Genomic DNA, 23,200 nt, shown 5'->3' with positions numbered 1-23,200 from the left:
TGGTGAGGGTTTGCCAAACATGCCTTCCTCTTAGATCATTTCTCCCTTTTGTCCTGAGTTCGAGCATCTTCAATGTCCATGACACCTTTGGTATAGGCTGTTCTCCAACTGAAGCACTCACAGGCCAGTGTTTCCCAATTGTCAGTGTTTATACTACATTTTTTATGGTTTGCCTTGAGAGAGTCTTTAAACCTTTTTTGCTGGCCACCAGCATTACGCTTTCCATTTTGAAGCTCAGAATAGAGTAGTTGCTCTGGAAGACAATAATCAGACATCCGAACAACATGACCAGTCCAACAAAGTTGATGTTGAAGAATTATTGCTTTGACACTGGTGATCTTTGCTTCTTCTAGTACACTGGTATTAGTTCGCCTGTCTTCCCAAGTGATGTGTAAAATTTTTCGGAGACACTGTTGATGGAATTTTTTGAGGAGTTGGAGATGGTGTTTATAAGTGATCCATGTTTCAAAAGTGAACAGTAAGGTTGGTAGTGCCAGTGCAGTCAGGCTAGGAGCAGTATAATATGCTCAAACCATCTTGCCCCAGTGTGCAGCCTGGCCACCAAATTCTGCATCAGCTGAAGTTTCTGAACCGTCTTCAGAGCCAGCCCTACATATAACAAGTTGCAGTAATCTAACCTAGAGGTTACTAGAGCATAGACAACAGTAGTTAGGCTACTCTTGTCCTGATAGGGGCACAGCTGGGCCACCTGAGCCTCAAGCTGACAGCAAAGGATACAGAAGTACCCCCAAGCCACATACCCACTCCTCCAGAGGAAGTATAACCCCATTAAGAGCAGGCAACCTCCCATCCATCTGGTTTAGGGAACTGTCCACTAACAGTGTCTCAGTCTCCGGATTGAGCTTCAGTTTTTTGGAAACGACCAACCAAGTAGGACCAGAACCATTGTAAAATGATGCCACCCACCCATAACTCAGACAGCCGCTCCAGAAGGATTTCATGGTCAATGGTATCAAAAGCCGCTGAGAGTTTGAGGAGAATAAGAGACACATTTCTCATGGCCATCTCCCAAAAGAGGTCAAAGCAATTTCTGTGCCAAGACTGGGCCTAAACCCTGTTGGAAATGGACCTAGAAAATCAGCTTCCTCCAAGAGCAATCAAGGAAAATCAAGCAACAAAAATAATCCCTCCTTGCCTACTTCCTTCACTTTCTCCTTTCTTGATATTGAAGATAAGCTTCATAAAAGAAGGTTAGGATATTTCCTTCAGAGTTATTGATGGTGTAATAAAATTAGAAAACAATACTTAACCTTTTGTTACTGTTTAATTTGTAACTGTCTCAAATATTCTTCATAAAACAGATAAATAACCAGATCTTGTATGGAAGAAGTCACCAGAATGCTTCTGCAATCATTAAGACGGCACCGTCAAAGGTCAAGCTGGTATTTATACGGTAAGAATGGCATAGTCATTAACTCTTGTGCTCATCATTAGTGGCCTGAACTTGGGGGAGCCGCAAAATGAGAAAGATTCAGTATTCAAATGAAATTGAGGGCTGCTGAAGTGTGCTTCATTTGTCACACAGTTCCCTTTCTTTCATTTTTTTCCCATGATGTAACCTCTCATTCTGGTGGTGCCCTCATCTGAGTCTACTGAAAACTGATATGTCAATGCCTCGAAATTAAATTACTTTCACATTTTAGCAAGTCATGGAAGACCAGTGTGATAGATTAGAACAGAGCATAAGGTGGTTTGGTAGAAGGCAATCCAAGTAAAACAGAACAAGGTGCTCTTCTTCAGTTTAATGGAAGATTGGACAATATTAAACTAACTGGATATTGTGTCACTTCCTTGAGCAATTCAGGATCCAAGTAGGAAGGGAAAACAACTAAATGAAAGCAGACTCTCGCCTTTTTCATATGTATTTCATGACTGCAAAAGCAGGAAATTCTTCTCATATAAGCCAAGACTGATTCAGAGGTGGTGAGGCTGTGGCTCTCCATATATCACTAGACTCCAACTTGAATCGTTCCTCACCTTTGACCACACTGGCTTGGGTTAATGGGAGTAGGAGCATGGCTATATCTGGACAGCTACAACTCCCTTATCCACTGGTCTAGGCCATATGTCTGGCTTGCTGTGCAGAAGTAGAGAGATCCTGGAACTGGAAACGACATGAAAATACCCTGACACCATGGGGGAGGCGGAATTATCTAAACCTAAATCATACACAGTTGCTCCAGTTTGGAACAGAAATGGGGAACCTGCAGCCTTTACGTGTGATTGGGGGGAGCCCAGGGGACAGAAGGTGGGTGGGAGAGGAGAAATGAGGTTGGGGGAGATGAAGAAGGTGGAAGGAGAATGGTAAAGCCCTCTGTGATTAGTTCAGGCCTCTGGCAAGAACCAAAGTCCCTCCCTCATCAGCCCATTGGACTTGAAGGAAGGGGGAGGGAGAAGTCAGATGGAGAGAGAAAAAGAAGGGGGGGACTCTGCCTACTGCAGCCATGTGGCCCCTGACTTTAGCCCTAAAGGGAATGCAGCATTCAAGAGAAAAAAGGCTCCCCACCCCTAGTCTGGAGACTCCTTGGATGAAATCCATGAGGACGATTTGTGTTCATGTCATTTATTTGCCTTTGTTGCCATATTTTGATTATTACATATATCCATTCAGTTAAAAGCAAGGCAATCACTGTACTCTAGCCAGCAGGTATAGTGTGTTCAAAAGAAGGTTTCCATTTCCATGGCCTCAGCTGGATGGGGAATTGTGTGCATAAACAGGTCCTGTGCAGGCGGCTAATCCTTCTTTCTTTTTTTTCTTTTTTTAACTTTTTATTCATTTTCTATAACCAAACAACAGCAAAGAGAGAAAAAGAAAAATAGCCAACACATACCAAAAAAAGAAAAGAAAAGAAAACATCACCCAAAACAAAACACCTAAACCAACCAAAAAACAAACATTAATTAACAATAAATAACGTTTGACTTCCCTCCATCTCGGTTTTGGGTTATATGAATATTAAATCCATTCTGCAGTTTTTCATTTTTTAACGTAAACACATCGCAAGGGTTATATTAAACCTACTGTGATTTTTATATCTCTAGAATTTGTTTCCATATATGTTATGAATTTAGACCAATTGTCGGTAAACCTTGTACCTTTTTGCTGTCTAATGTTCTGCGTCATTTTTGCCAGATCCATATACTCAAATAATTTAATTTGCCAATCTTTAACGGTCGGGGTATTTGGGGTTTTCCAATTTTGTGCTAACAGAATCCTGGCAGCTACAGTTGCATATTGAAACATTATATAATCTTCTTTCTTAATCTCCTCTCCGATCATTCCCAGAAGGAAGGCTTCTGGCTTTTTGACAAAGGTGTATTTAAGTATTTTCTTTAGTTCGTTGTAGATGGAGTCCTAATTTTTTTTAACTTCTTCACATTTCCACCACATGTGGTAGAAGCTTCCCTCTTTAGATTTACACTTCCAGCACCTTTTGTCGCCAGTCTTATACATTTTTTGCAGTTTCACAGGGGTGATGTACCAACGATACATCATCTTTTCCATATTTTCTCTGAGGGCAGTACAGGCTGTAAATTTCATTCCTTTAGTCCACAACTTCGTCCATTTTTCAAAATCCAAATTATATCCAATGTCTATTGCCCATTTTACCATAACCTCTTTAACCTCTTCGTCCTTGGTGTCCCAATCTAATAGCTGATTATACATTTTAGATAGCAGTTTAGTTTTACTTTCTATTATCTCTACCTGGAACTTTGATTTTTTTCTCATTCATTCCAATCTTTTTATCTTCCTTCCATAAGGCATTAATTTGATGATACTGCAGCCAACCTGTTAATTTGCTTTTTAACTCTTCATAAGATCTAATTTTCCATCCTCTTTCCGATCTTTCCAGGAGGTCTTCATAGGTCAATCTCTCACCTTCCATGGTTGTTTTTTTGGTAGTTAATATGTCAATAGGGGATAGCCACCAGGGGGTATTTTTTCCCAGTAGTTTTTTATTCTTTTCCCACGCTTCTAACAATGTTCCTCTGATAATGTGGTTTGAGAAGCCTTTATGCACCTTTTCCTTATTCTGCCAGAGATAAGCATGCCAACCAAATCTTAAATCGAAGCCTTCTAAATCTAGCAGATCTGTGTTTTTTAAAGTGACCCATTCTCTAAGCCAACAAAGGCACGAGGCTTCATAATACAGTCTCAGATTTGGGACCGAGAATCCTCCTCTGTCTTTTCTGTCCGTTAACAATTTAAATCTAATTCTCGGTCTTTTACCTTGGCAGGCGGCTAACCTTTCAAATCAGGTAGTTGGGGTTGTACACATGGAGACCTTTCAGAAAGACCCTGCCAATCAGCTGTTCAAGGAGAGGTGCAGGGGGCTTGTTTTTTAATGGTTCCCTCCTGTTTCTCCTTCCTTGCCAAGAATCCGGCTGGTGGCATTTTAACCTTTTGAAAGAGCTCCTTACAGGTGGATCTGATACTCTCATTTATGCAAGCTCGGTTGGGTTGGTGCATTAATGTCTATACTGCTGGGTGGTCCCAGAAGTGATAAGAGAGGACAGGAGGCCATTGCCTAGCAACTGAATGACCAGGTTTGGTTTTTTAATTTGTGTATATTACACAAGCAGAAAGGAGGAAAGACAAGGTAGCATTGGCATGATACGAGAGAAAGCAGGTACAAGAAGAGAAAGGCCTGCTGACCTTAGGAGTACATCTCTCTTTAGCTCTTGCCCTTGCCATTCCAGTCCCTGGGCAGTTCTTTAAAGCAAGGAAAGTAATTCAAGCTGGCAACAAACAGGAAAGCCAGCATTTCCTCATGGGCAGCCTGTCCCATTTCCCCACCTGAGGCAAAATGGGAGTTATCCCTCCTGCCCCTCTGCCATGCCCCACTTCCGCTGCTACCGTGCCCCAGCTCTCACTGTATTCGGTGGGAGCCAGGGTACTCCTCATAGTGTTGCCGCTCACTCAGCTTCTCCACCCAGGGGTGGGGAAGATGAGAAGCAATGCTGCATGCCAGAAGTTCTCTTGAACTTCCACCGCTTGAGGCAGGTGCTTCACCCCACGCCATGGGTTCTAGGGGTGGGGAATCTGAGGCCTGGTAGCCAAATGTGGCTCTCTAGGCCTCTATCTGGCCCTCTCCACACAGGTCTCTTCCCGAAACCATGCAAGAAATGTGTCCTTGCTTGTCTGGATGGAGAGGCGCATGTTATAAACCTCTGACTTTTCAGTGGCTGTATAATCACTTGCCCTGTCTGCGTTTTTGTCAGCCATCAATAGCATGTGGCCCTCAGAAAGTTGCCCCCAAGGGGATGTGGCTTTTTGGCTGAGAAGGGTTTCCCCATCCCTGCTCTACAGGATTGGAATCCGGCTTAGTTACTAAACCCATGTTTTGCTTTTACTGCCACAATAAGCTTTGCTGACTTTGTGTTCAGTTCAGCTTTTAGCGTACTGCCTAATTAGATTTTAGACCTGTGGCTGGGACTATTGTTTTATTCAATCTTTTAAGAAGGTAGAGTGCCCAGCAGATTTTTAGGTGAAGAAAAAAGTATTTGTGACATGTTTGGTTTGGATGTAATGATGCCCTGGTGCAAGTGAAAGATGCTTGTGTTTGTGTGGAAATGGAGAAGGAGAGAGAAGAGCAGGAGGTCTCCATTTTCTACCAATTTTTGAAAGTGCCAAACCCTGAATCAAACACCATTCTGAAGGGTCTCACTGACCCTCAGGAGAGGTTTTCCAGGAAGATGAGGGAATGCAATTAGACAGGAAAGTCCGTTCTGCTATGTGAGAACGCCACTAGCAATTCCTAGGATCCATGTTATTATTATTTGGCCTTTGCTGATAGTGTGACTGGGGAACAAATGGCAGACTGGTTGGTTGGTTCACTGCAAGGAAGACCATTTCAGGACTTTTGTCATCACTTTGGCTGGTAGCAAAACAGCTCACATTGCAGATGGGATGCCTCATCTGTGGAATGCAAATAGGTCGGCTGCCACAGGGTAAAGGTAGGCAGCGGACAAGCCTGATAGATGTGGAAAGCATTTTTTGAAGCATAGTTTTGTATATGATCTGGTATGACATTTTGAAAGAGACTGGGGAAAGAAATTAGACTATACGTGAGAATTAGACTATACATGGGAATATGGTGTATGGAGAAGAAAATGAGAGGTGAAATATTGTAGGATGTATAGAGGACTTAAGTTCGCTAGGAACACCAGCCAGCCAAACAATTAAGCATGTCCTTTAATCTCTCCCAGACCTTACCTTTGGCTGATCTATATCACCGCAGGCATGAACTTACTAAAAGGCTTCACTTTACTCTGCCCTTATCACATCTGTAAGGCAGGGATATTAATATTGGCTTAGCTTACAGTGTTGATGTAAACACCATTGGGACAATTTTGTGAGGAGGCTATTGCTGTAAGTAAAAAAACAACACCTTTTTTAAAGCAAGCTTTGATGTCCTGTGGCAACCAACTACAGAATGAACATGGAAGTGTGTTTCCCAGTTTTAGAATTTGAAGACTATCACTTATTCAGATTCTCTCTTCTTAGTTGGATATTATGGAATGGATTCCCCCTCAAGGCAAACAGATTTAGTTTGGCTGTGGCATGTGCCAGTGACTGTTAAAATCTGTTGCCTATGCAGTTAACATTATGGTTTTCTATTACATGTTCAGTCATTTATCAGATTTTGCAGTACAGTATTCTGAAAACCATCATGCACCAGCTATTTCTGTAGATTCTTGTCAATTTTTAATGCGTATTTTATACGTTTCACGCTGGTTTATAGCCAGAGTGGTAGCCTCATCTCCATCTCAGAATTGTGTTCATCTATACTGGTGATCAAGAGTGAAAATGAAACCACCTCCATCCTTGGTTTCTTGTGTAGTATAGGTCAGGGGAAAATTAACATCCGGGGGAGGAGGGTTTCTTTTCTTTTTGGCATTTTTGAAAGAAAAAAAAAGCTGAACAATTTTGGAGGTTTCCTAAAAAAACGCAACAACTTTTGGGGTTTCCTGGTTTTTACTTTTTGAAATATGAATACTATGAATACTGAAGTTTGATTCTGGTACCCACTATTTGTTACTGACCCTGCTTTCTGAGAAATATAAATAGTGAGTAAATCTATGCTCCATATACTTTATAAGTGAAAATCAACCTTAGAGTCACTGTGTCTGGATCTTAAAGTCTCCATAAGTTTGACCATATGTGACTATGGTTGAAGAGCAGACCCAGTAAAATGAAAAATTAGTTGTTATCCTTGGCAGTGCAAGGCAACCAGAGGAGATTAATGATCTTGCTTTCAGCCTCTTACTTTTCTCAGTTACTGAAATTAAATGTCGTGTACAGCAGCTCACTCTCCATTACCTAATTGCATTTGAAAATGTGTCTGGGAAAAGCTGCTCAGACAGTAGAAAAATCATATATGAAACTGGATCCAAGTGGGGTTGGCGATTGCCCTGCTCTGTAGAAAGATTGGATTGGTTTATTTAAATAAATATAAAATGGGGCCAATGATAAAGAATGGTTAGTTTTGCATAGGAATTGCGGTTCTCTCTTTCCCTCTTCCAATTATTTAGACAAGAGTCTAACAGATACTTGAATTTTACATATATATAATATCAGTGCTTTTTTTCTTTAAAAAATGTATACTCTCATTTTGACTCAAGAAAATCACTATTTTATAGTTCAAATCGGGGGGAAATAAATACACTAAATGGACAAAAGTACAAAGATTCACAAAATGTTTAGGGGTATGCGTACTCCCAGAAAAAAAGCACCATATAATATTATATATTATACACACACATATATAAATAGCCTTTTAATGAGGGCCCTCAACATAAACATAAAATTTAAATTTAAAAATAAACTTAAAACCAGGAGGAGTGGAATCAAACCTTTATATATCAAAAGGTGTGTGGGGGGGGAGTTTTGTCCTACTTGCCTTAAAAGTAAAGCAGTTCATAAATTGATATGAATTAGATCTCTTAAGAACCCCTCTCGCTACTGATGGTGTAACTCAGGAAGTTTTAGGAAAGGAAGGAGGCAGCAGCAGCAGTGGCTAGGGTCATGGCAGGGGGATTTCAGTTTTCTCCCTGACTCAGGAAGGGCATTTCAGCAGCTTTGGGGTTTTAGCTGCTCTGGAAAGAGAGAGTGAATGTCCACGTTGGAGCCACATGTATTCTCAGCTTGATTAAATCAGCACTATAAAAAGTAATAATAGCCACTTGAGTTCAGGTTGCCTCTACCATTATAAATTTCATGTACGAAAAGTACTTTTTGTGAATGTCAGGTCTGAAGGAGGCCTAAGGACCATTGTGTGTGGTTATTTGTTCCATTCTGTATACTTGTGTGTATTGAAATGGTGTGTACATAGTTGGCCCCAAGTTTTTTTGTTTTGTTTTGTTTGTAAACCACAAAACTCTGATCTTAAAAGAAACTCTTTTCCTGATGTCTTCTGTACCTTAAGCTTATTAAAGCATGGGATTGCCACTCTTCCTTGTTTTTCTTGTTTAGATAGATGAAGCATCTATCTATTTAACAGCTGTTAAATGTAACTTTGACAAATGTGGTATGGATTGATAAGCTGTTAAAATGTAACTTTGAAAAATGTGACATGAATTGATAAATTCCAAGACAATACGTGGATATCTTAGGATTTAAATAATAACAAACCAAATATTGTAGATAATTAACATTGTATTCATTATACGGATATGTATGGTATAAAGTACTGAACCACAGGGTATAATAATAGCTGGCACTTGTGATGATAAAGTAGGCAAATGAGATACAGTTAAATTTGAGAATATAGGCACTTGGATGCAGAGATCTGTAAAGCAGAGCTCCAGCAATAGATGGAAGGGGTTAGGGGAGAAGTGATTTTCGCAAGATGTCCCTTTTCCCTGCAGTCTGCTGTGACCTTGAAAAATCTGCTCTGGAGAATTGACATACCCTCTGCAACAGTGCAGGATGTGGCCTGGGGACTGAGAGGAGGAAGAGGAATTAGTAAAAAGTGCCTCCACCATCCCTTCTGTTGACAGAAGCCTCTACCAGAAAGATCCTAGTCGCTTCTGCAAACAGAAGGGACATTGCCATTAACTGAGGGATTCCTTCCATTTGTGGAGGATCTCCACTGGATCCAGTTCGAATTTTAGTTCCTCCTATTTTCTGCTCTGTAGCAGGCCGCCTGCTTTGTTTGCAGAATATTTCCGGGTCCTATCACTGGCATCTTCAGGTAGGGCTGGAATTTACCATCTGAAATCCTTGAGAGCTGCTGTCAATCAATGTAGATAATACTGAGGTAAATAGAACAATGGTCCGACTTTGTATAAGGCAGCTTCCTGTGTTCCTGTACTTCTGAAATAAATCCTATGTATTCCATCGTATTATGATCCTTTAGCTGACATGCATATTCACACACTTTTCCCAGCGTATTTTTAAAAATGAATTAAAACCTGGGACTTTTTGATGGGGGCTTTTCACACTTCCACCTGGAGATAAATTATAGCATTTGGTGTCCGTGATCATCATTTTACACATGGGAGTCACAAACTGATTATGAACTTGAGAAACGTGCATGTGGAAATTCACCTTTTTTTTTTTTACTATAGTACTACTGGGAATTGAAAGGCTGTGGCAGATGGTTGCGTTTGTGCTGAGTTTTTATTGTCATGCAGTGTAATTCCAACATTGTGTTCAGGCCCCCTCACTGGCCTGCTTTATCGTGAAAGCGAGGTTGCCATTACTTTCCATTGTAAAATAAATATATTCTGTTTTACAGCTGCTGAGATGGTAGTACAAAAGTCCATTTATTTATTTTCTGTGGTGCCATTTAAAACACGCCATTACTTTTGAAGCAACCTCCTCTGAAGCAGGACTAAAGTTGTGTTGAATATGTACGGTCACAGCAGGAATAGATTATGTGCGGCAACCTCTTTTCACCTAGTTTTCTTTCTTTCTTTTTCTCTTACCTCAGAGAGAGTTGCTTTATATGAATAAAAATTACCATCTCTTTCTAAAATTGCCTATGGTGCAGATTTAATGGTGATGAGGAAAGGCAGGTGGCAGAGGTGTGCTTAAAAATTGCTCAAAACAATGGCAAGGATCCAAAGGGCACTTGAGGGTGGAGTTACTATGCATCATTCCCTACACAGGACTTCTTTTGGAAATGGCAACCCTGCATTGCATTGTCACATTGTGCATTTCTCTGTACTCAGTATCATTACTTTCAAGACTGGGGAAACAACTTGTGTAAGCCTTCCTAAACTACTGTGCAAAGGTGCTGCTCTGATATCTGGTTTCCCCCTGAGGCACAAGCTTTTCCAACAACTCCCCAGCCTTTAAACTGCAGCTCTTCACACTCCTTCCCTAAGATTAGGAGAGGCTGGGGAAAGGGAATAGCTTTGCTGTATGTGCAGAACTCGCCACAAAGCCTTCTTGCTGCCTAAATCAAAAGAGAGGACTTTTATAGAATGTCTGAAGTTGTTTCACTGCTTACAGATCTCCTCATTAGAGGCTGCATCAAGTGCTGTGGATGCTTTATGTTGATTTCCTTGTTACTTGTGCTGATTAGCTGTTTTATATATATATTTTTTTTAAAAAAAAAAATTTAAACCCAACAACTGGCAGAACCTAAATTGGCACCAGACAGAAATTACCAGGGGTTATGGAGCTTTTAGATATGCTGATTAATTCTCATCAGCAGGAGCTACATCATAATTGGTTTGTATGCTTGGGAAAACAAAAGGAGCTAGAAAATTGCTGTTTAACATGCTGCACTGTTTTAAAGGGAGGTTCTTGGAAATGTGAAGTACAGCTGAGTATCATTTATCTGTAAGAATATTCTGTGCACTTCTGTATGCATTGTTCAAATATTGTCATTTCTGGCTGCCCAGCCCATCAAGTTTTGTGCTAAACAAGAATATGAGAGGTTGAAAGTAGAATATTGATGGCCTTAATCAGAAACTGTTTCTATCAAGTATATTAGTACATCACTACAGTGCTTCCCCCCCCCAAAAAAAAATGTTTAGGGGTACTCTCATCTCATTTTCCTACTCATATTGGAATACGGCCCCTCAATGAGGCCAAACTTAGATTCACAAAATGTTTAGGGGTATGCGTACCCCTGCGTCATCGTTCCCCCCCCAAAAAGGCAGTGCATCACTAGTTATTTGAAGAAAATGCATCAGTCCTTGTTAGGCCGGTTGGGGGGGCTTAACATGGCATGGCAATCCAGTGTGGTATAGTGGTTAAAGTGTCAGACTAGGACCTGGGAGACCAGGGTTCAAATCCCTCACTCAGTCAGGCAACCTTGGGCCCATCAGAGTCTCTCAGCCTATCTGAGCTGAAATGGAGAGGGGAGAACTATGTACCCCCCCCTTGAGTTCCTTCGAGGAAAGATGAGATATAAATGTAGCAGCAGCAGTAGTAATCCTTTTGATTTACAAAGTTTTATACTTCATTTAAAATATTTTTATATGTTCTTCATTACAAATACAAATCCAGAAGGGCTTACAAATCAAAACAAATCCAGATGCATCGTACCAGTACTATAAACAATGTGGATAGTTACAACCAGTCAAATAAAAAAATATATCAGTGCTGGTACTTTAGGCCGCCAAAAACATGGCCAAATACCCATGCCTTCAGCAAGAATCGAAAGGTTAAAGAGTAGGCCTCATCCATATCTCAGAAGGCAAGGAGTTCCAAACTAGGTGCCACCACTGAGAAGGCTTTCTTCTCATGTTCCCATTATAGCTCAGCAAAGAAGGGTTCCCCAGCAGATCTTCACAAGCAGGCAGGTATAGACAGGATAAGGAATTCTCCCAGGTGTCTTTTCCCCATAGGGTTTTGTAAGTCAATAGGAGTACCTTGAAGTGGTAACATATAGAGAGTCTGTATATTTCTTTCAGAATTGGTATTACGTATTTGTGACAGGACACCCCAGATAAAAGTGTAGCCACCAAAAGTGAAGCTTTCTTCAAGAACAGCCCCACACAAAGCGCCTCTAGTCTTGAGGTCTCTTGTTTCACTGTGAGCTTCTGAATGCCAGTTGGTGGGAATCACAAGCTGGGTGCCTGCTGTTGACCTCAGCTCCTTCCTGCTTTTTGACTTCCCATAGGCATCTGGTTGGGCATGATGAACCATGGGCCTGATCCAGCAGGCTCTTCTTATGTTCTTATGTACTTTGGCAAGGCCAAATGTGGTAAAAGGCACTTCTTGCTGCAAAGGTCACTTGAGTCTCCAGTGATAATGGCTCTGATGGCACTCCGAGGTCACATGCCAGTTCCTTCAGCAAGAGTGCAACCTGTCCAGAACAGAAAACCTCCCTGATTTCCAGACCTATACATTATCAGGATTTATATCCAACTTATTGGCCCCCCTTTGACCCACCTCTGTATCTAATCACAAGTCCAAGACCTGCACAGCCTCGACTGGCTCAGTTGTACAGAGAAAGATAGTTGGGTATCATCAGCATACTGATCACACCTCTCTCCAAACCCTCCAATGTGCACTTCCAGCAGCTGCAAATAGATGTTGATATAAAAAATTACCGTACAAAAAATTGATGGGAGCATAGCGTTCTATGTAAACGTTACAGGAGAGAGCAGTATTGAAAGCACGGTTGGAAATAGCTATTGGCAGGAAACATAAGCAGGAAATTGATATGCCTCTAGGTAGGCCTCTTAAAACAGTATGCTGGCCAGCCCCACTAGGCAATAGCCCTAATCATACTATAAGTGGTGCTGGGTTATTTGCATGCAATTTAAAATATGGAAGCTTTCCAAATTACAACGCATTTCCAATGTGTTTCTTAGTGCTAAACTTCTTGCCCCCTTGTTTTAAGCAAAATAAAGAGACAGGTACATTATTTGGTCAGTATCTAAATGCCTTACATTTTTACAGGGCTATGTATTTTATTGTGTTGAAGGTGCATTTTTCTTGCTCTTGCTAAACAGATCTGGATCTGGTCAGTGCATAGTTGGGAGCCCACCTAGAAATTCTATGTACACCACCTTAAAGGAGGATTATAAATGCAAGAGATAACTAAAATAACCAATAAGATAAAATGAAGATGTTTTTGCAGTTTGTCTAATGTATTGATTCCTTCTCATCTCTCCCTTGCTCGTTTTTCAGCAATGATGATGCATTTAACCAGATGGCTGTTGCTCCTTTCCCATTACCCTCCAGCTCCCAGTCTTCCATTGAGGTAAGATACTTTCTGATTAGTGTTTCCTAAATGAAAGCAATTAATCATAATTAGCAGATTAATATAAACCATGGCATTCATCTAATTAAACTCTACAAAAAAACATTCAGCAGAAGGCCAACAGAGCATGAATTTCCCTTCATAATGCAATAGCTGGCATGGTTCACTGTTGTGCACGTCTGTCTGCATTTTTTCAGTGATGCAAAATCAGCTCTATTTAAGTTTGAAACATTAAACACAGAGATGAACTATGCTGAAAACCTGATACCTGAAGCACTTTTCTCTCCCAAAACCAAGGACGGAGCACTCCAGTTCACACAGGGGCACCCTCAGTGTTTTTTGGAGTGACATCCTAGGTCTTGTTGATGCATATGTGTGTGTTCAAGGGCATAATGAGAATAAAGGGGCTCGCTGTGTAGGTCAGCACAACCTCTTTATATGAAGCTCTGAGACAAATAGGCAGCAAATTCAAATGAAACAATATAGGTGTTGTGCACTCCAAGCATCTACCTTGTCCTCTCACAGCTGCATTCTGTAGCAGCTCCTCATAAACAATTGTCTTGTCCATCAATACCACCTGGGCATTGAGTCTAGGAACACATACCTTCTGAGATCAACACTCCAGAAAGGGCCAAAGCCTCCATAACATTGTGCCTTCAGAAACTGTTCCAGCTAGGCAGCCCAGCAAGATACTATGGCTGATGATATCAAAAGCTACAGAAAGGTTCAGGAGAACTCACAGGGTTGCCCTCGCCCTGTGCACTCCCCTATGTAAGTTATCCATCAAGCTGACAGCCATATCTTTCCTAACTCAGTTGGAAGGCAGGCTGGAACAGATCCAAATAATAATGAGTTTTGTTCAAGACTGTCTGGAGTTAAAAGGCTGCTACTCTCTGCAATACCTTTCTCAAAAATTGTAAATTAGTCACCAGGCAAACACTTGAATCCAAACTCTCCAGCTCCAAATTAGGGTCTAATTATCACTTTTAATGGATCATGCCATCCATTAAAACAGGAACCTTCTATCACGTTGCTAGAGTCAACATGACATTGGAGATGGAGAAATATCAACAGTGGTATTCCCTTGAATGCTAGGGCATCAGGTAGAACTTTTCATCTTGTGCAGAATTGAGTGTGAATTTTCAAGGACAATGGAAAGAGTTTCACTTGTACTTATTCCTATCCAAACGTAACAACTATTTTCAACAATAGAACATTCTTCTTCTGGGTTTAATGAATATTAACAATTTATGGATTCATGGAGTGGATCCAGAGGTAGACCTTGCATATGTCCATAGAAAATGCAGCTATTGCATGTGCCTACAAGTCCTCTAGGGACACAGGTGGTGCTGTGGGTTAAACCACTGAGCCTAGGGCTTGCCAATGAGAAGGTTCGTGGTTCGAATCCCCGCAATGGGGTGAGCTCCCGTTGCTTGCTTCCTGCTCCTGCCAACCTAGTAGTTTGAAAGCACGTCAAAGTGCAAGTAGATAAATAGGTACCGCTCCGGCGGGAAGGTAAACAGCGTTTCCGTGCGCTGCTCTGGTTCGCCAGAAGCGGCTTAGTCATGCTGGCCACATGACCCCGAAGCTGTACACCGGCTTCCTTGGCCAGTAAAGCGAGATGAACGCCGCAACCCCAGAGTCGTCTGCGACTGGACCTAACGGTCAGGGTTCCCTTTACCTTTTACCTTTACAAGCCCTCTGTCTCAAAATAGTGCCATCCACAGCACAATCCAGACAATCAGAAAGCCGGAAAATCCTATGTACATAGCAAATAATTCAAGAAAATGTGCCAGGCTACAAACTGCAGGTCACATTTCGACCTCTTCACACAACTACACCTGGTCTTATGCCAACTTCACATTTGAACCTCATTGAGTTGCCTTTGGGAAAACCACCATTTTGGAGAATGGCCAGTTTCTTCCAGCATCCATTGAAAACAAAACAGTATCTGACTCACAGAGAAAGTAGGTTTCTACAGTCAGGAAACCCTGGGATTGCTGCCAAACTTATTTGGAAGCCAGGCCAAAAAGATGGTGTATCTATATTGGTGAAATATCATAATATGGAATTCCAGAAGTTTGATAATGAGCATCTATTATGTTGCCTTTTGTTTTGACTTGCAAGCCCAATGATAATGCATGGTTACTTTATAAATAAGAGAAAAGATTTTCCTCCTTCATTCACATTGGTCCATGCCCTCTTCAAATACCCTTGTTCTCATTTTTATTATAGAGAGTTGATTTTCTATCATAACCCAGGAGTAGTGTGTAAATTGCTGGATAATTACTGTTTCCCTGATGGTATTTTATTGTTTTGCTGAATTGATGTTACCTGGTATTGAGTCAAGTATTTCCTTCTACTGTATTATCCAGTTCTTCTGCTTTAGTTTTTTTGTGATTTCTCACTCTATACCATTTTTTTCCAACTTTGTGTGTATTTTATACCCAAACAACATTATTCTGGTAATGACTTGGTGAAATACGTAACATTATGCCATAGTTTAATCATGTTGCAGTACACCATCGGTTTTTAAAATGTTACTAAAGATGTGGGGTGTGCTGGTGTCCTGTGCCCTGTGTGTGTGCACAGTGAAGCAGAGCAGACTTCGCAGGGATAACTCTAGAAAGTCTGGCTTTGAAGGCTATGGATACTTTCCAGTTAATTTGAATGGAAGATTTCATCTTCTGAAAACCTGTTATTTTTCATTTCTGTTATTTATAAGCTGCCTTTCAACCAAAATTGGTTCCCAAGGTAGTTTACAGAATTTTAAAAACTTACATATATTTAAAACCAACAATAAAACTTCAGGCAGAAAACTAAACCATAACAGCCAGTTAACCATTGCTGTTTTATTAAGAGTTTGTGAGTGTACAGAGCGTGGCTCATTTGATGCATGTTCAGGATCTGGGATTTATTAAACTTCCCGGGAATCTCAGCTTTCTTTCTTTCTTTCTTTCTTTCTTTCTTTCTTTCTTTCTTTCTTTCTTTCTTTTGAGACACATTTCTAACTGTTGTGCTGGTGGACCAAAATCTGAAAATGTACGTGTGTTCTCTGCAAAGGAGTGAAAAACCCAAATACTCAGTGTTTTGTACCTTATTCTCTTCCTACTGCTGCTTTTTGGTTCCTAACCTCTATACAGCATGCTTTTTTGTGGGAAATGTGCCATCTAAGCCAAGGCTGGGATTGCAGTGCAGTGACAGAAAACAAGAGTGATCTGAATGGTCATATGTGGGTATTTGTGTTTCTAGAGCCTTGTGGACCATAGCCCAGATGACCAGTTGAACACTGTTCATGAAAGCAAGGCTGATTTGTTGAGTCTCCCTCCAAAGAAATATATTCTGTAGTTTTATTGCTAAAATTTTAAGTGAAATTCACATTCCTAAATTGAAAAACAAAACTTTTTCACCAGGACCACAGTACCACCGAATCTGCAAGTGGTGAAGAAGATACCAGTTGGGAATTTCTTACAAAAAGCTCAACGGATGATGTGTACACTAAACTAGTAAGCATGCGCTGCAAGAAATATGCAAATTTCTTTACAGAGTCAAGGTTCCAGTAGGGGGGAAAAACTTGAAAAGGAAAGAGAAGCAGGAAATGACATTGGTGCAGTTTTGCACACTGTACAGACTAGCCCCAAACAGCAGAGAAACTATAATTGAATTTTGGTGCCCTATATGTGTGTTAGAATTGAACCTTGGATTCTCATGTTGGGATGGGGCAAACAATCAAAACCATAATACTTTTGGTGAGTGTAAATTAGAGAGGATAAAATGATGTCAAGCTGGCACAGAACCATGCATGGCATTGAGGACCATAGCTGTTTAGAGATCTTGCTAAGTCCCTCTTTATTTCCACTCACCCGGATTTGTATTTTCAAGTGTATACAGTAGCTATAACTGTAAGAGCTAAAAACCTGACATTTGAAAAAGTTAAGGAATTGTGAGATTCTCAAGATGATAAATTCTGTCTCAATTTGGAATTCAAATAATGAATTCTGCTCTTCTGAAACTCACATCATCTCAACCCCCACCACACACCCCTCTGCTAATGAGATCTAGCATAAAGTTCCTAGTAGTGTTTTGATAGTGCCATTTATTCCCTGCGGAGAATGTTAGAGAAGAGAGAGAGGCCTGTTGAAGGGCCCTTCTGCATGTCTAATGCGGTAATCTTGAGAGGCTTTCCTTCAAGTGCTTCTGCCAACTGAGGTGAAGTGGTTGGTTACCAGAGTGAGAACCTCCTCAGTGGTGGCACCCTATTTGTGGCATTCCCTGCCTGCCCAGAGAGGCCTGGCTGATGTCAGTATTGCTATCCTTTCAATGCCAGGCACTTGTGCACTCTCAGGCTTTTAAATGTACAGTGGTACCTCGGGTTATATACACTTCAGGTTACATATGCTTCAGGTTGCACACTCTGCTAACCCAGAAATAGTGCTTCAGATTAAGAACTTTGCTTCAGGATAAGAACAGAAATCGGGCTCCGGCAGCGCGGCAGCAGCAGGAGGCCCCATTAGCCAAAGTGGTGCTTCAGGTTAAGAACAGTTTCAGGTTAAGAACGGACCTCCGGAACAAATTAAGTACTTAACCCAAGGTACCACTGTATTTGTCTTTTTAAGGTATTGTTGTTTATATTTTATTTATTCACTTTATTATCTCATTTTTGTGAACTGCCCCAGAAAATTTGCTAAAGAGTAAAATACAAATATTTCAAATAGATGAATTCATCCACCTGGCAGTCAGGAAGAGTGGCACACATCTGTTCTCTGGTAGTACTGAGGAAATACATTTTTACATGGATGCTTGAGTGCCTCAGCTGTTCAGCATGCCAATATATTTCAACTGCTTTCTATGTCAAAGCAACTTAAGGCAACCCAATCGTGCTAGGCATACAGTTATGGGTATTTTGTATTTATTATTTAAACGAATAGTATAAAATTCTTGAGATTTCAGGAAGCCTTTTTATGTCAGTGTTCTTTCATGTATTTATTACAGCTATTTATATCCCATCTTTGAGGCTGCAAATCCTTTGACTGCTGCTTATAAGTAACACCAGTGTGTATTTTGAGAAGGGGAGGGGGTGAGGAATGAGCAGTATCACCATAGAGCAAATTATAAGGAGGATTCCTAGTAGGGCAGCTGGTGGTAGACAGCCTCATAAAAGGAGGAAACAGTCCAGCTGCAACAGGCATGGGTTCCTGATATTATCTCTGGCTGCCTCCCTTGCTTTTCTGGAATCCTTCCCACAGGGCAGTTGACAGTAGATGGCTCTGTGGGGGAAGGTGCAATCCAGCGGGAACTGCAACATGCGTTTAATGTTGTTTTTGTCCCTCCCCACAAGCCAGTTTGTGCCTGTTGCCCACTTAGCTGGAGCAGCCTGTGGAGACTTCTTCACCTCTCTGTCAAGCTCTCTTCCCTTCTGAAAGATTTTGATCCAAAGGGTTTAAGGCCACCCTAGAGAAGGACATTGGTTCCTTGCACTGTGACACACAGTGTATGAGAAACTGATTGACGTGTCACTCTCTAAATACCTTGATGAGACTAAAATGAGAATAAGTTGTAGAGAGAAGAGAGCAAGCCATTTCAGCACACCCCTGTTTTTAATTTGTCACAAACCCTTTTTGAGACTAGTAACGGGTCACTGTTGCAAGTCTTCAGCTACCTTCTACATACTAAAGCTTCTGCAAATGGAAGTGGTTAAAGTACAGCAAAATGCTTTGGATTTATTTCCTCAACATATAAAATTTCTTAATATTCAATCTATAAAAGTACTCCTATAGAGCAGCTTACAATAAACAATAATTAGACACAAAACAATTAAAATGATGGCGGCACAGCTGACCATAGACTGGTAAAACTGGAGTTAAACCAATGCCTGGGAGATTTCTGTGTTTTAAAAGCTTTACCTGGCACGAGAAAAGGATGTCAAGCTGCTCACCACTCTGGAAAAAAATCAAAATCCAGGGTGAAAAGACCCTCCCTCTGGTCTACATTTGTTTTACCTCTGACAGCAAAAAGTGACTCCAGAAATGAGAGTTAGGCTATTAGCTACAGTACAAATGCCTAGAAATTTACTATGTAGGCTGGTTTTTCTGTTTTCTTCCTCTGCGCACAGCCTATTTTGCAATACTATTCGAATGTTGCCTTCTGAGTGGCTATATTCAGACATAACAATAAATTTTAAAAAATCAGTTCCCAATCTTGAACATTTTTGGCTTAATATGTTAGCCTTTTATCCATAATCCTAATGGGAAAATATGATGGAATCAAGGATCACAAAGGTGGGCTTCAGGAAGCAGTAATTTATGTGAAGCTGGACTTTTCCATTGTTGGCTTGGGAAAGTAAAAGTTCCCTCCATGCTGGTGCAGCTTGGACTTTGCATAGGTGGGTAGTAGGAGCTCTGTGCTCATAGGGGCTTGAAGAAGACAATAGAATCCTTGAGGAATTTGACTCTACAAAAAAAAATGATCTGATTTGCACCTCTCAGGTGTGCAGATCAGAACTTAAGTATTTTTTATGTCACTCTTCCCTGAATTTTATGAAAGTTTTCAGCTGAAACACACACACAGTGATAACATTTTTTAATGTATTTATCACAAAGTGTTTTGATTGCATACTAAATTACAAATGTTGTGCAGTTGTTGTTTTAATTGCAGAGAAATGTGGAATTGGGATGGAATGGATTTGGGGCTGAACACAGACAAGCAGAAACAGATCAGAAATATAATGATCCATCTATCCCTAGCAGCTATTAGAAAAAGTCCCTTGCAGGCTTGGGGAACCTTATGGCCTTCCAGATGTTAGACTCTGACTCCTATCAGCCAAGTCACCATAGCCAATTATCAGGGTTGATGGAAGTTGCCAAAGGTTTCTCCACCCTGGTCTGCTGCTAGTCTAAGGCATCTGTTCTTGGGTCCTTTCAATTGCAAGCGATCACCTTCAAAAGGACCCTGAACTTGTACATGCAGAGACAAATGCAACTGTGGCTTTCATTCACAGTGTATACGCTACTAGTAGAAATGCTGTGTTATGTATTAAAAGTGACCCAAGAAAATGTTTTGTTACATTTTGAAGGGTATGCCTTTGATGCATTGCACAAGAGGCAGACGGAAGGTTCTCCCTTCCCAATAAACAAGTGATTTTAAACCTTCCGTGTTGACTTAACAGGGAAATAGCATGAGTGATAGCTCCAGTGTGGTTTTTAGATGTGTGTTCTTACTTTGCTTCACTGTACATACAGGGTAATCAAATGTTCTGTTCAGCAGGAGGCTTTTTCAGCTTGATCACTATTAAGGCTGAAAGGCAGGTGTCCTTGAGTCTGCCCTACTGTCAAGCATCAGCTGAAGTTGATGGCTTCAAAGGAGAGATTCATACTAATATTTCCCGATATTTCTGTGACAAATAAAATGCTGATGAGCACACAAATCCAGTGGGGTGTTTCTGTTTTTATTTTTCAGCAGCATACTCTGTCTCTTTAAAATATAATCATGTGTAATACAGTATTGGAGGGCGCAGCTGGCAGTGTGTGGGAAACAAATGTTTGAAGGATGTTTTTCTTGTGGCATCTTTTCAGTATTTCAGCTCAACCATTCCTCATAATACTAAACATCAATTTTTAACTTATCTGCTTTGTCCCACTGTTATGATATTTTGTAAAAGCAGGTGAAAAACTGATGCTTTCATTGGCAGGACTTTTGTTTGTATAAGCATACTGTATTCAAAGTCTGGAAGTTATGCTATGGTATCTCACATTGTGCTTCGAAAATGGGTGCAATTTGCTTATTTTGTGTAATAAGAAAAGCTTATTATACACAAGCTAGTACAAAATTACTATCCCTTGAACGTTGGAAGTCTACCTCATTCTCCTTTAATGTCTGATATTTCACCAGACATTTTTTACAAGCTTATTTTCTGAACCATAAGGGATAAATGGGTGTTTCTGTTATTCTTCTGCAAAAGGTAATATCTTAGAATGCCAAAAACGAGATTCACATATTAAAGGTGTAACTGAAGAAGCACAGAATATGTCACAAACATGTTTATCGCATTTAATCAGACAAATTAGTTATATTTAAGTTTGAAGAAATAAAGGTAGCATTTTTTGCAGTTCATCTTCTTTAAGTTGTGCATTCTTGTCCTTATTGAGGCATCTGCATTATAAGCATTTTGAGGTAGTTTTCCTACAGACACAGTAGCTATCTAGTTAGGGTACTTGGCTGTATTCCCAAAGAAGTAAACTGGATTTTGATTGGTCTCACACTAAATGGCCTTTTCTCAGTTTGGCCTGCTGTCTAAGAAAATGATGACAAGGTAGGCCTTCAGGGGGACTTAAATGTAGTAAAAGAGGTCTAATCTTAAATGAGCCACATGAAAAAGTAAGCAATATATTCCTAATTCTATATGATACTAAGCTTCACCTGAAGAGCGTTTAACACGGACCAGTAATCTATGTGGTCTACAAGTGCATTGAACTGTGAATTGAGTATTTCAGTTTGGGGCGATTTATTTCAGGGAATGAGGGCTGCGATAAAACAGGTTACACTTGAAAGTGTGTATCTTTGCACAGGTCTTTGCTTTCAGATAAACCTTTAATTTGGGGGTTGTTTTTGATAGGATGTCGGTGCCAAGCTTGACAAGCAGGTGATAGAGAACCAGCAAATAACAGCAGAGCAACCTACAGAAAATGTATGTATTATACTCCAAATGGTTTCTTATTCATTTATTTTATTATTATTAACAATTTATTATTGTTATTATGTATATGTGAGTCTGGTTTAACATGTTTCTGAAGGTGATTTACGAACTTAAAAGTAAAAATGACAGAGAGAACAAACAATGGAGAAGGTTTTTAAAAATTGCAAACAAACACCTAAGGCAAATATATTTTCATCCACTTAGCTACAAGCCTCCATCTTATTAGGAATAAGACTGTTATCCCTCATTCAACCAACCTCTGCATCTAGACCTCAATCCAGGGCCTTCTCAGTCCTTCCTCATTCAAGTGTCAACAGAGAAATAGTGTTTGGTAACATCCATGTACTGATAACACCTTACACCAATTTTCCTATTGACAGCTCTCAATGACTTCATCTAGTTCTTAAATAGCACTGGAGACAATGCAGTGCTCCATGGCACCACATAGGTCAAAAGCCAGTGGGGGTGGTGAAATAGGCATCCAGTGATGTTTTCTGGAAATAAGGTTGCAACTGTTGCAGAACCATGGCCCCAATCTCTCCTAGATGGTCCAGGAAGATGCCATCCAAAGCTGGTATGAGGTTGAGTAGGAGCTGCAGTGTGGTGCCCCTTTTCCGTCTCTTTCCCTCATCCATCCATGTAATGAAGGCTGATTCAATCCCAAATCTGGATTTGAAACCAGATTAAAATGTCCCCAAATAATGACTGCAATCCTCTTGAGTAGGACCTTGCCCCCAAAGGCCATATTTGCAGCTGGACAGTAGTTGTTTGCTATTTAGTTCAGGGAGGGTTTTCCTTTCAGGGGTGTCCTTACTTAATGCTACCTTCAAGGAGGCAAGTGCACCCCCCCCCCAATGCAAGACATTTATCACACCCTGGGCCCACCCATTCATGCCCCTTCCATCTAGCTTTAATGACCCATGAAAGGCAAGGGTGAAGAGGGCACATCCTTGGGAGCTTACTCCCAAGCACCTGGTCAGTGTCATCAGGCTGCAAAACCCAAAGCTGATCCCACAAAGCACAGCTGACTCAGAGCTGCATCAGTTACGGCATCTAGCTCGCTACAGAGGTGAACAACTTCTTCCTCAAAATGCCCAGCAAGCAAATCACAGAGGGTTTCTGGGGTGTCCTGGGCTCCATCACCAATATAAGTGTCAAGACTTAAGAACCGTCCTGACAAACTCCATCGCAAATGGCTGAAAGACGCGGCAGTAGAAGCAATGAAGTGGCCCCTCTTTGTTGCTTTTACTACCACACAGTAGGTACAGTTGTGGGCTCTTGTAGCAGACCTCTTTTAGCTCAGAAAAAGTACACT

The 23,200-nt window shown here is 40.8% G+C and overlaps 1 protein-coding gene across 23 annotated transcripts in view; it reads left to right on the top strand.

Annotated features, from left to right (window-relative positions):
* PATJ (PATJ crumbs cell polarity complex component) overlaps positions 1 to 23,200 on the top strand; it is a 157,515-nt gene that overhangs the window by 103,379 nt on the left and 30,936 nt on the right. For 17 of the 23 annotated variants that reach the window (XM_083621239.1, XM_083621247.1, XM_083621237.1 and 14 more), the window contains 4 exons: positions 1,323 to 1,414; positions 13,121 to 13,193; positions 16,607 to 16,699; positions 21,805 to 21,876. In XM_083621239.1, the coding sequence (XP_083477365.1) occupies positions 1,323 to 1,414; positions 13,121 to 13,193; positions 16,607 to 16,699; positions 21,805 to 21,876 (330 nt within the window). The remainder of the gene's footprint in view (positions 1 to 1,322; positions 1,415 to 13,120; positions 13,194 to 16,606; positions 16,700 to 21,804; positions 21,877 to 23,200) is intronic. The other 6 variants (XM_083621228.1, XM_083621241.1, XM_083621240.1 and 3 more) reach the window with 1 other exon arrangement.

The sequence above is a fragment of the Podarcis filfolensis genome (genome assembly GCF_964270895.1).
Source record: "Podarcis filfolensis genome assembly, chromosome: 6".
NCBI lineage: Eukaryota > Metazoa > Chordata > Lepidosauria > Squamata > Lacertidae > Podarcis > Podarcis filfolensis.
Note: the sequence above shows the minus strand (reverse complement) of the source record. Positions and strands in the feature narration are given on the sequence as shown.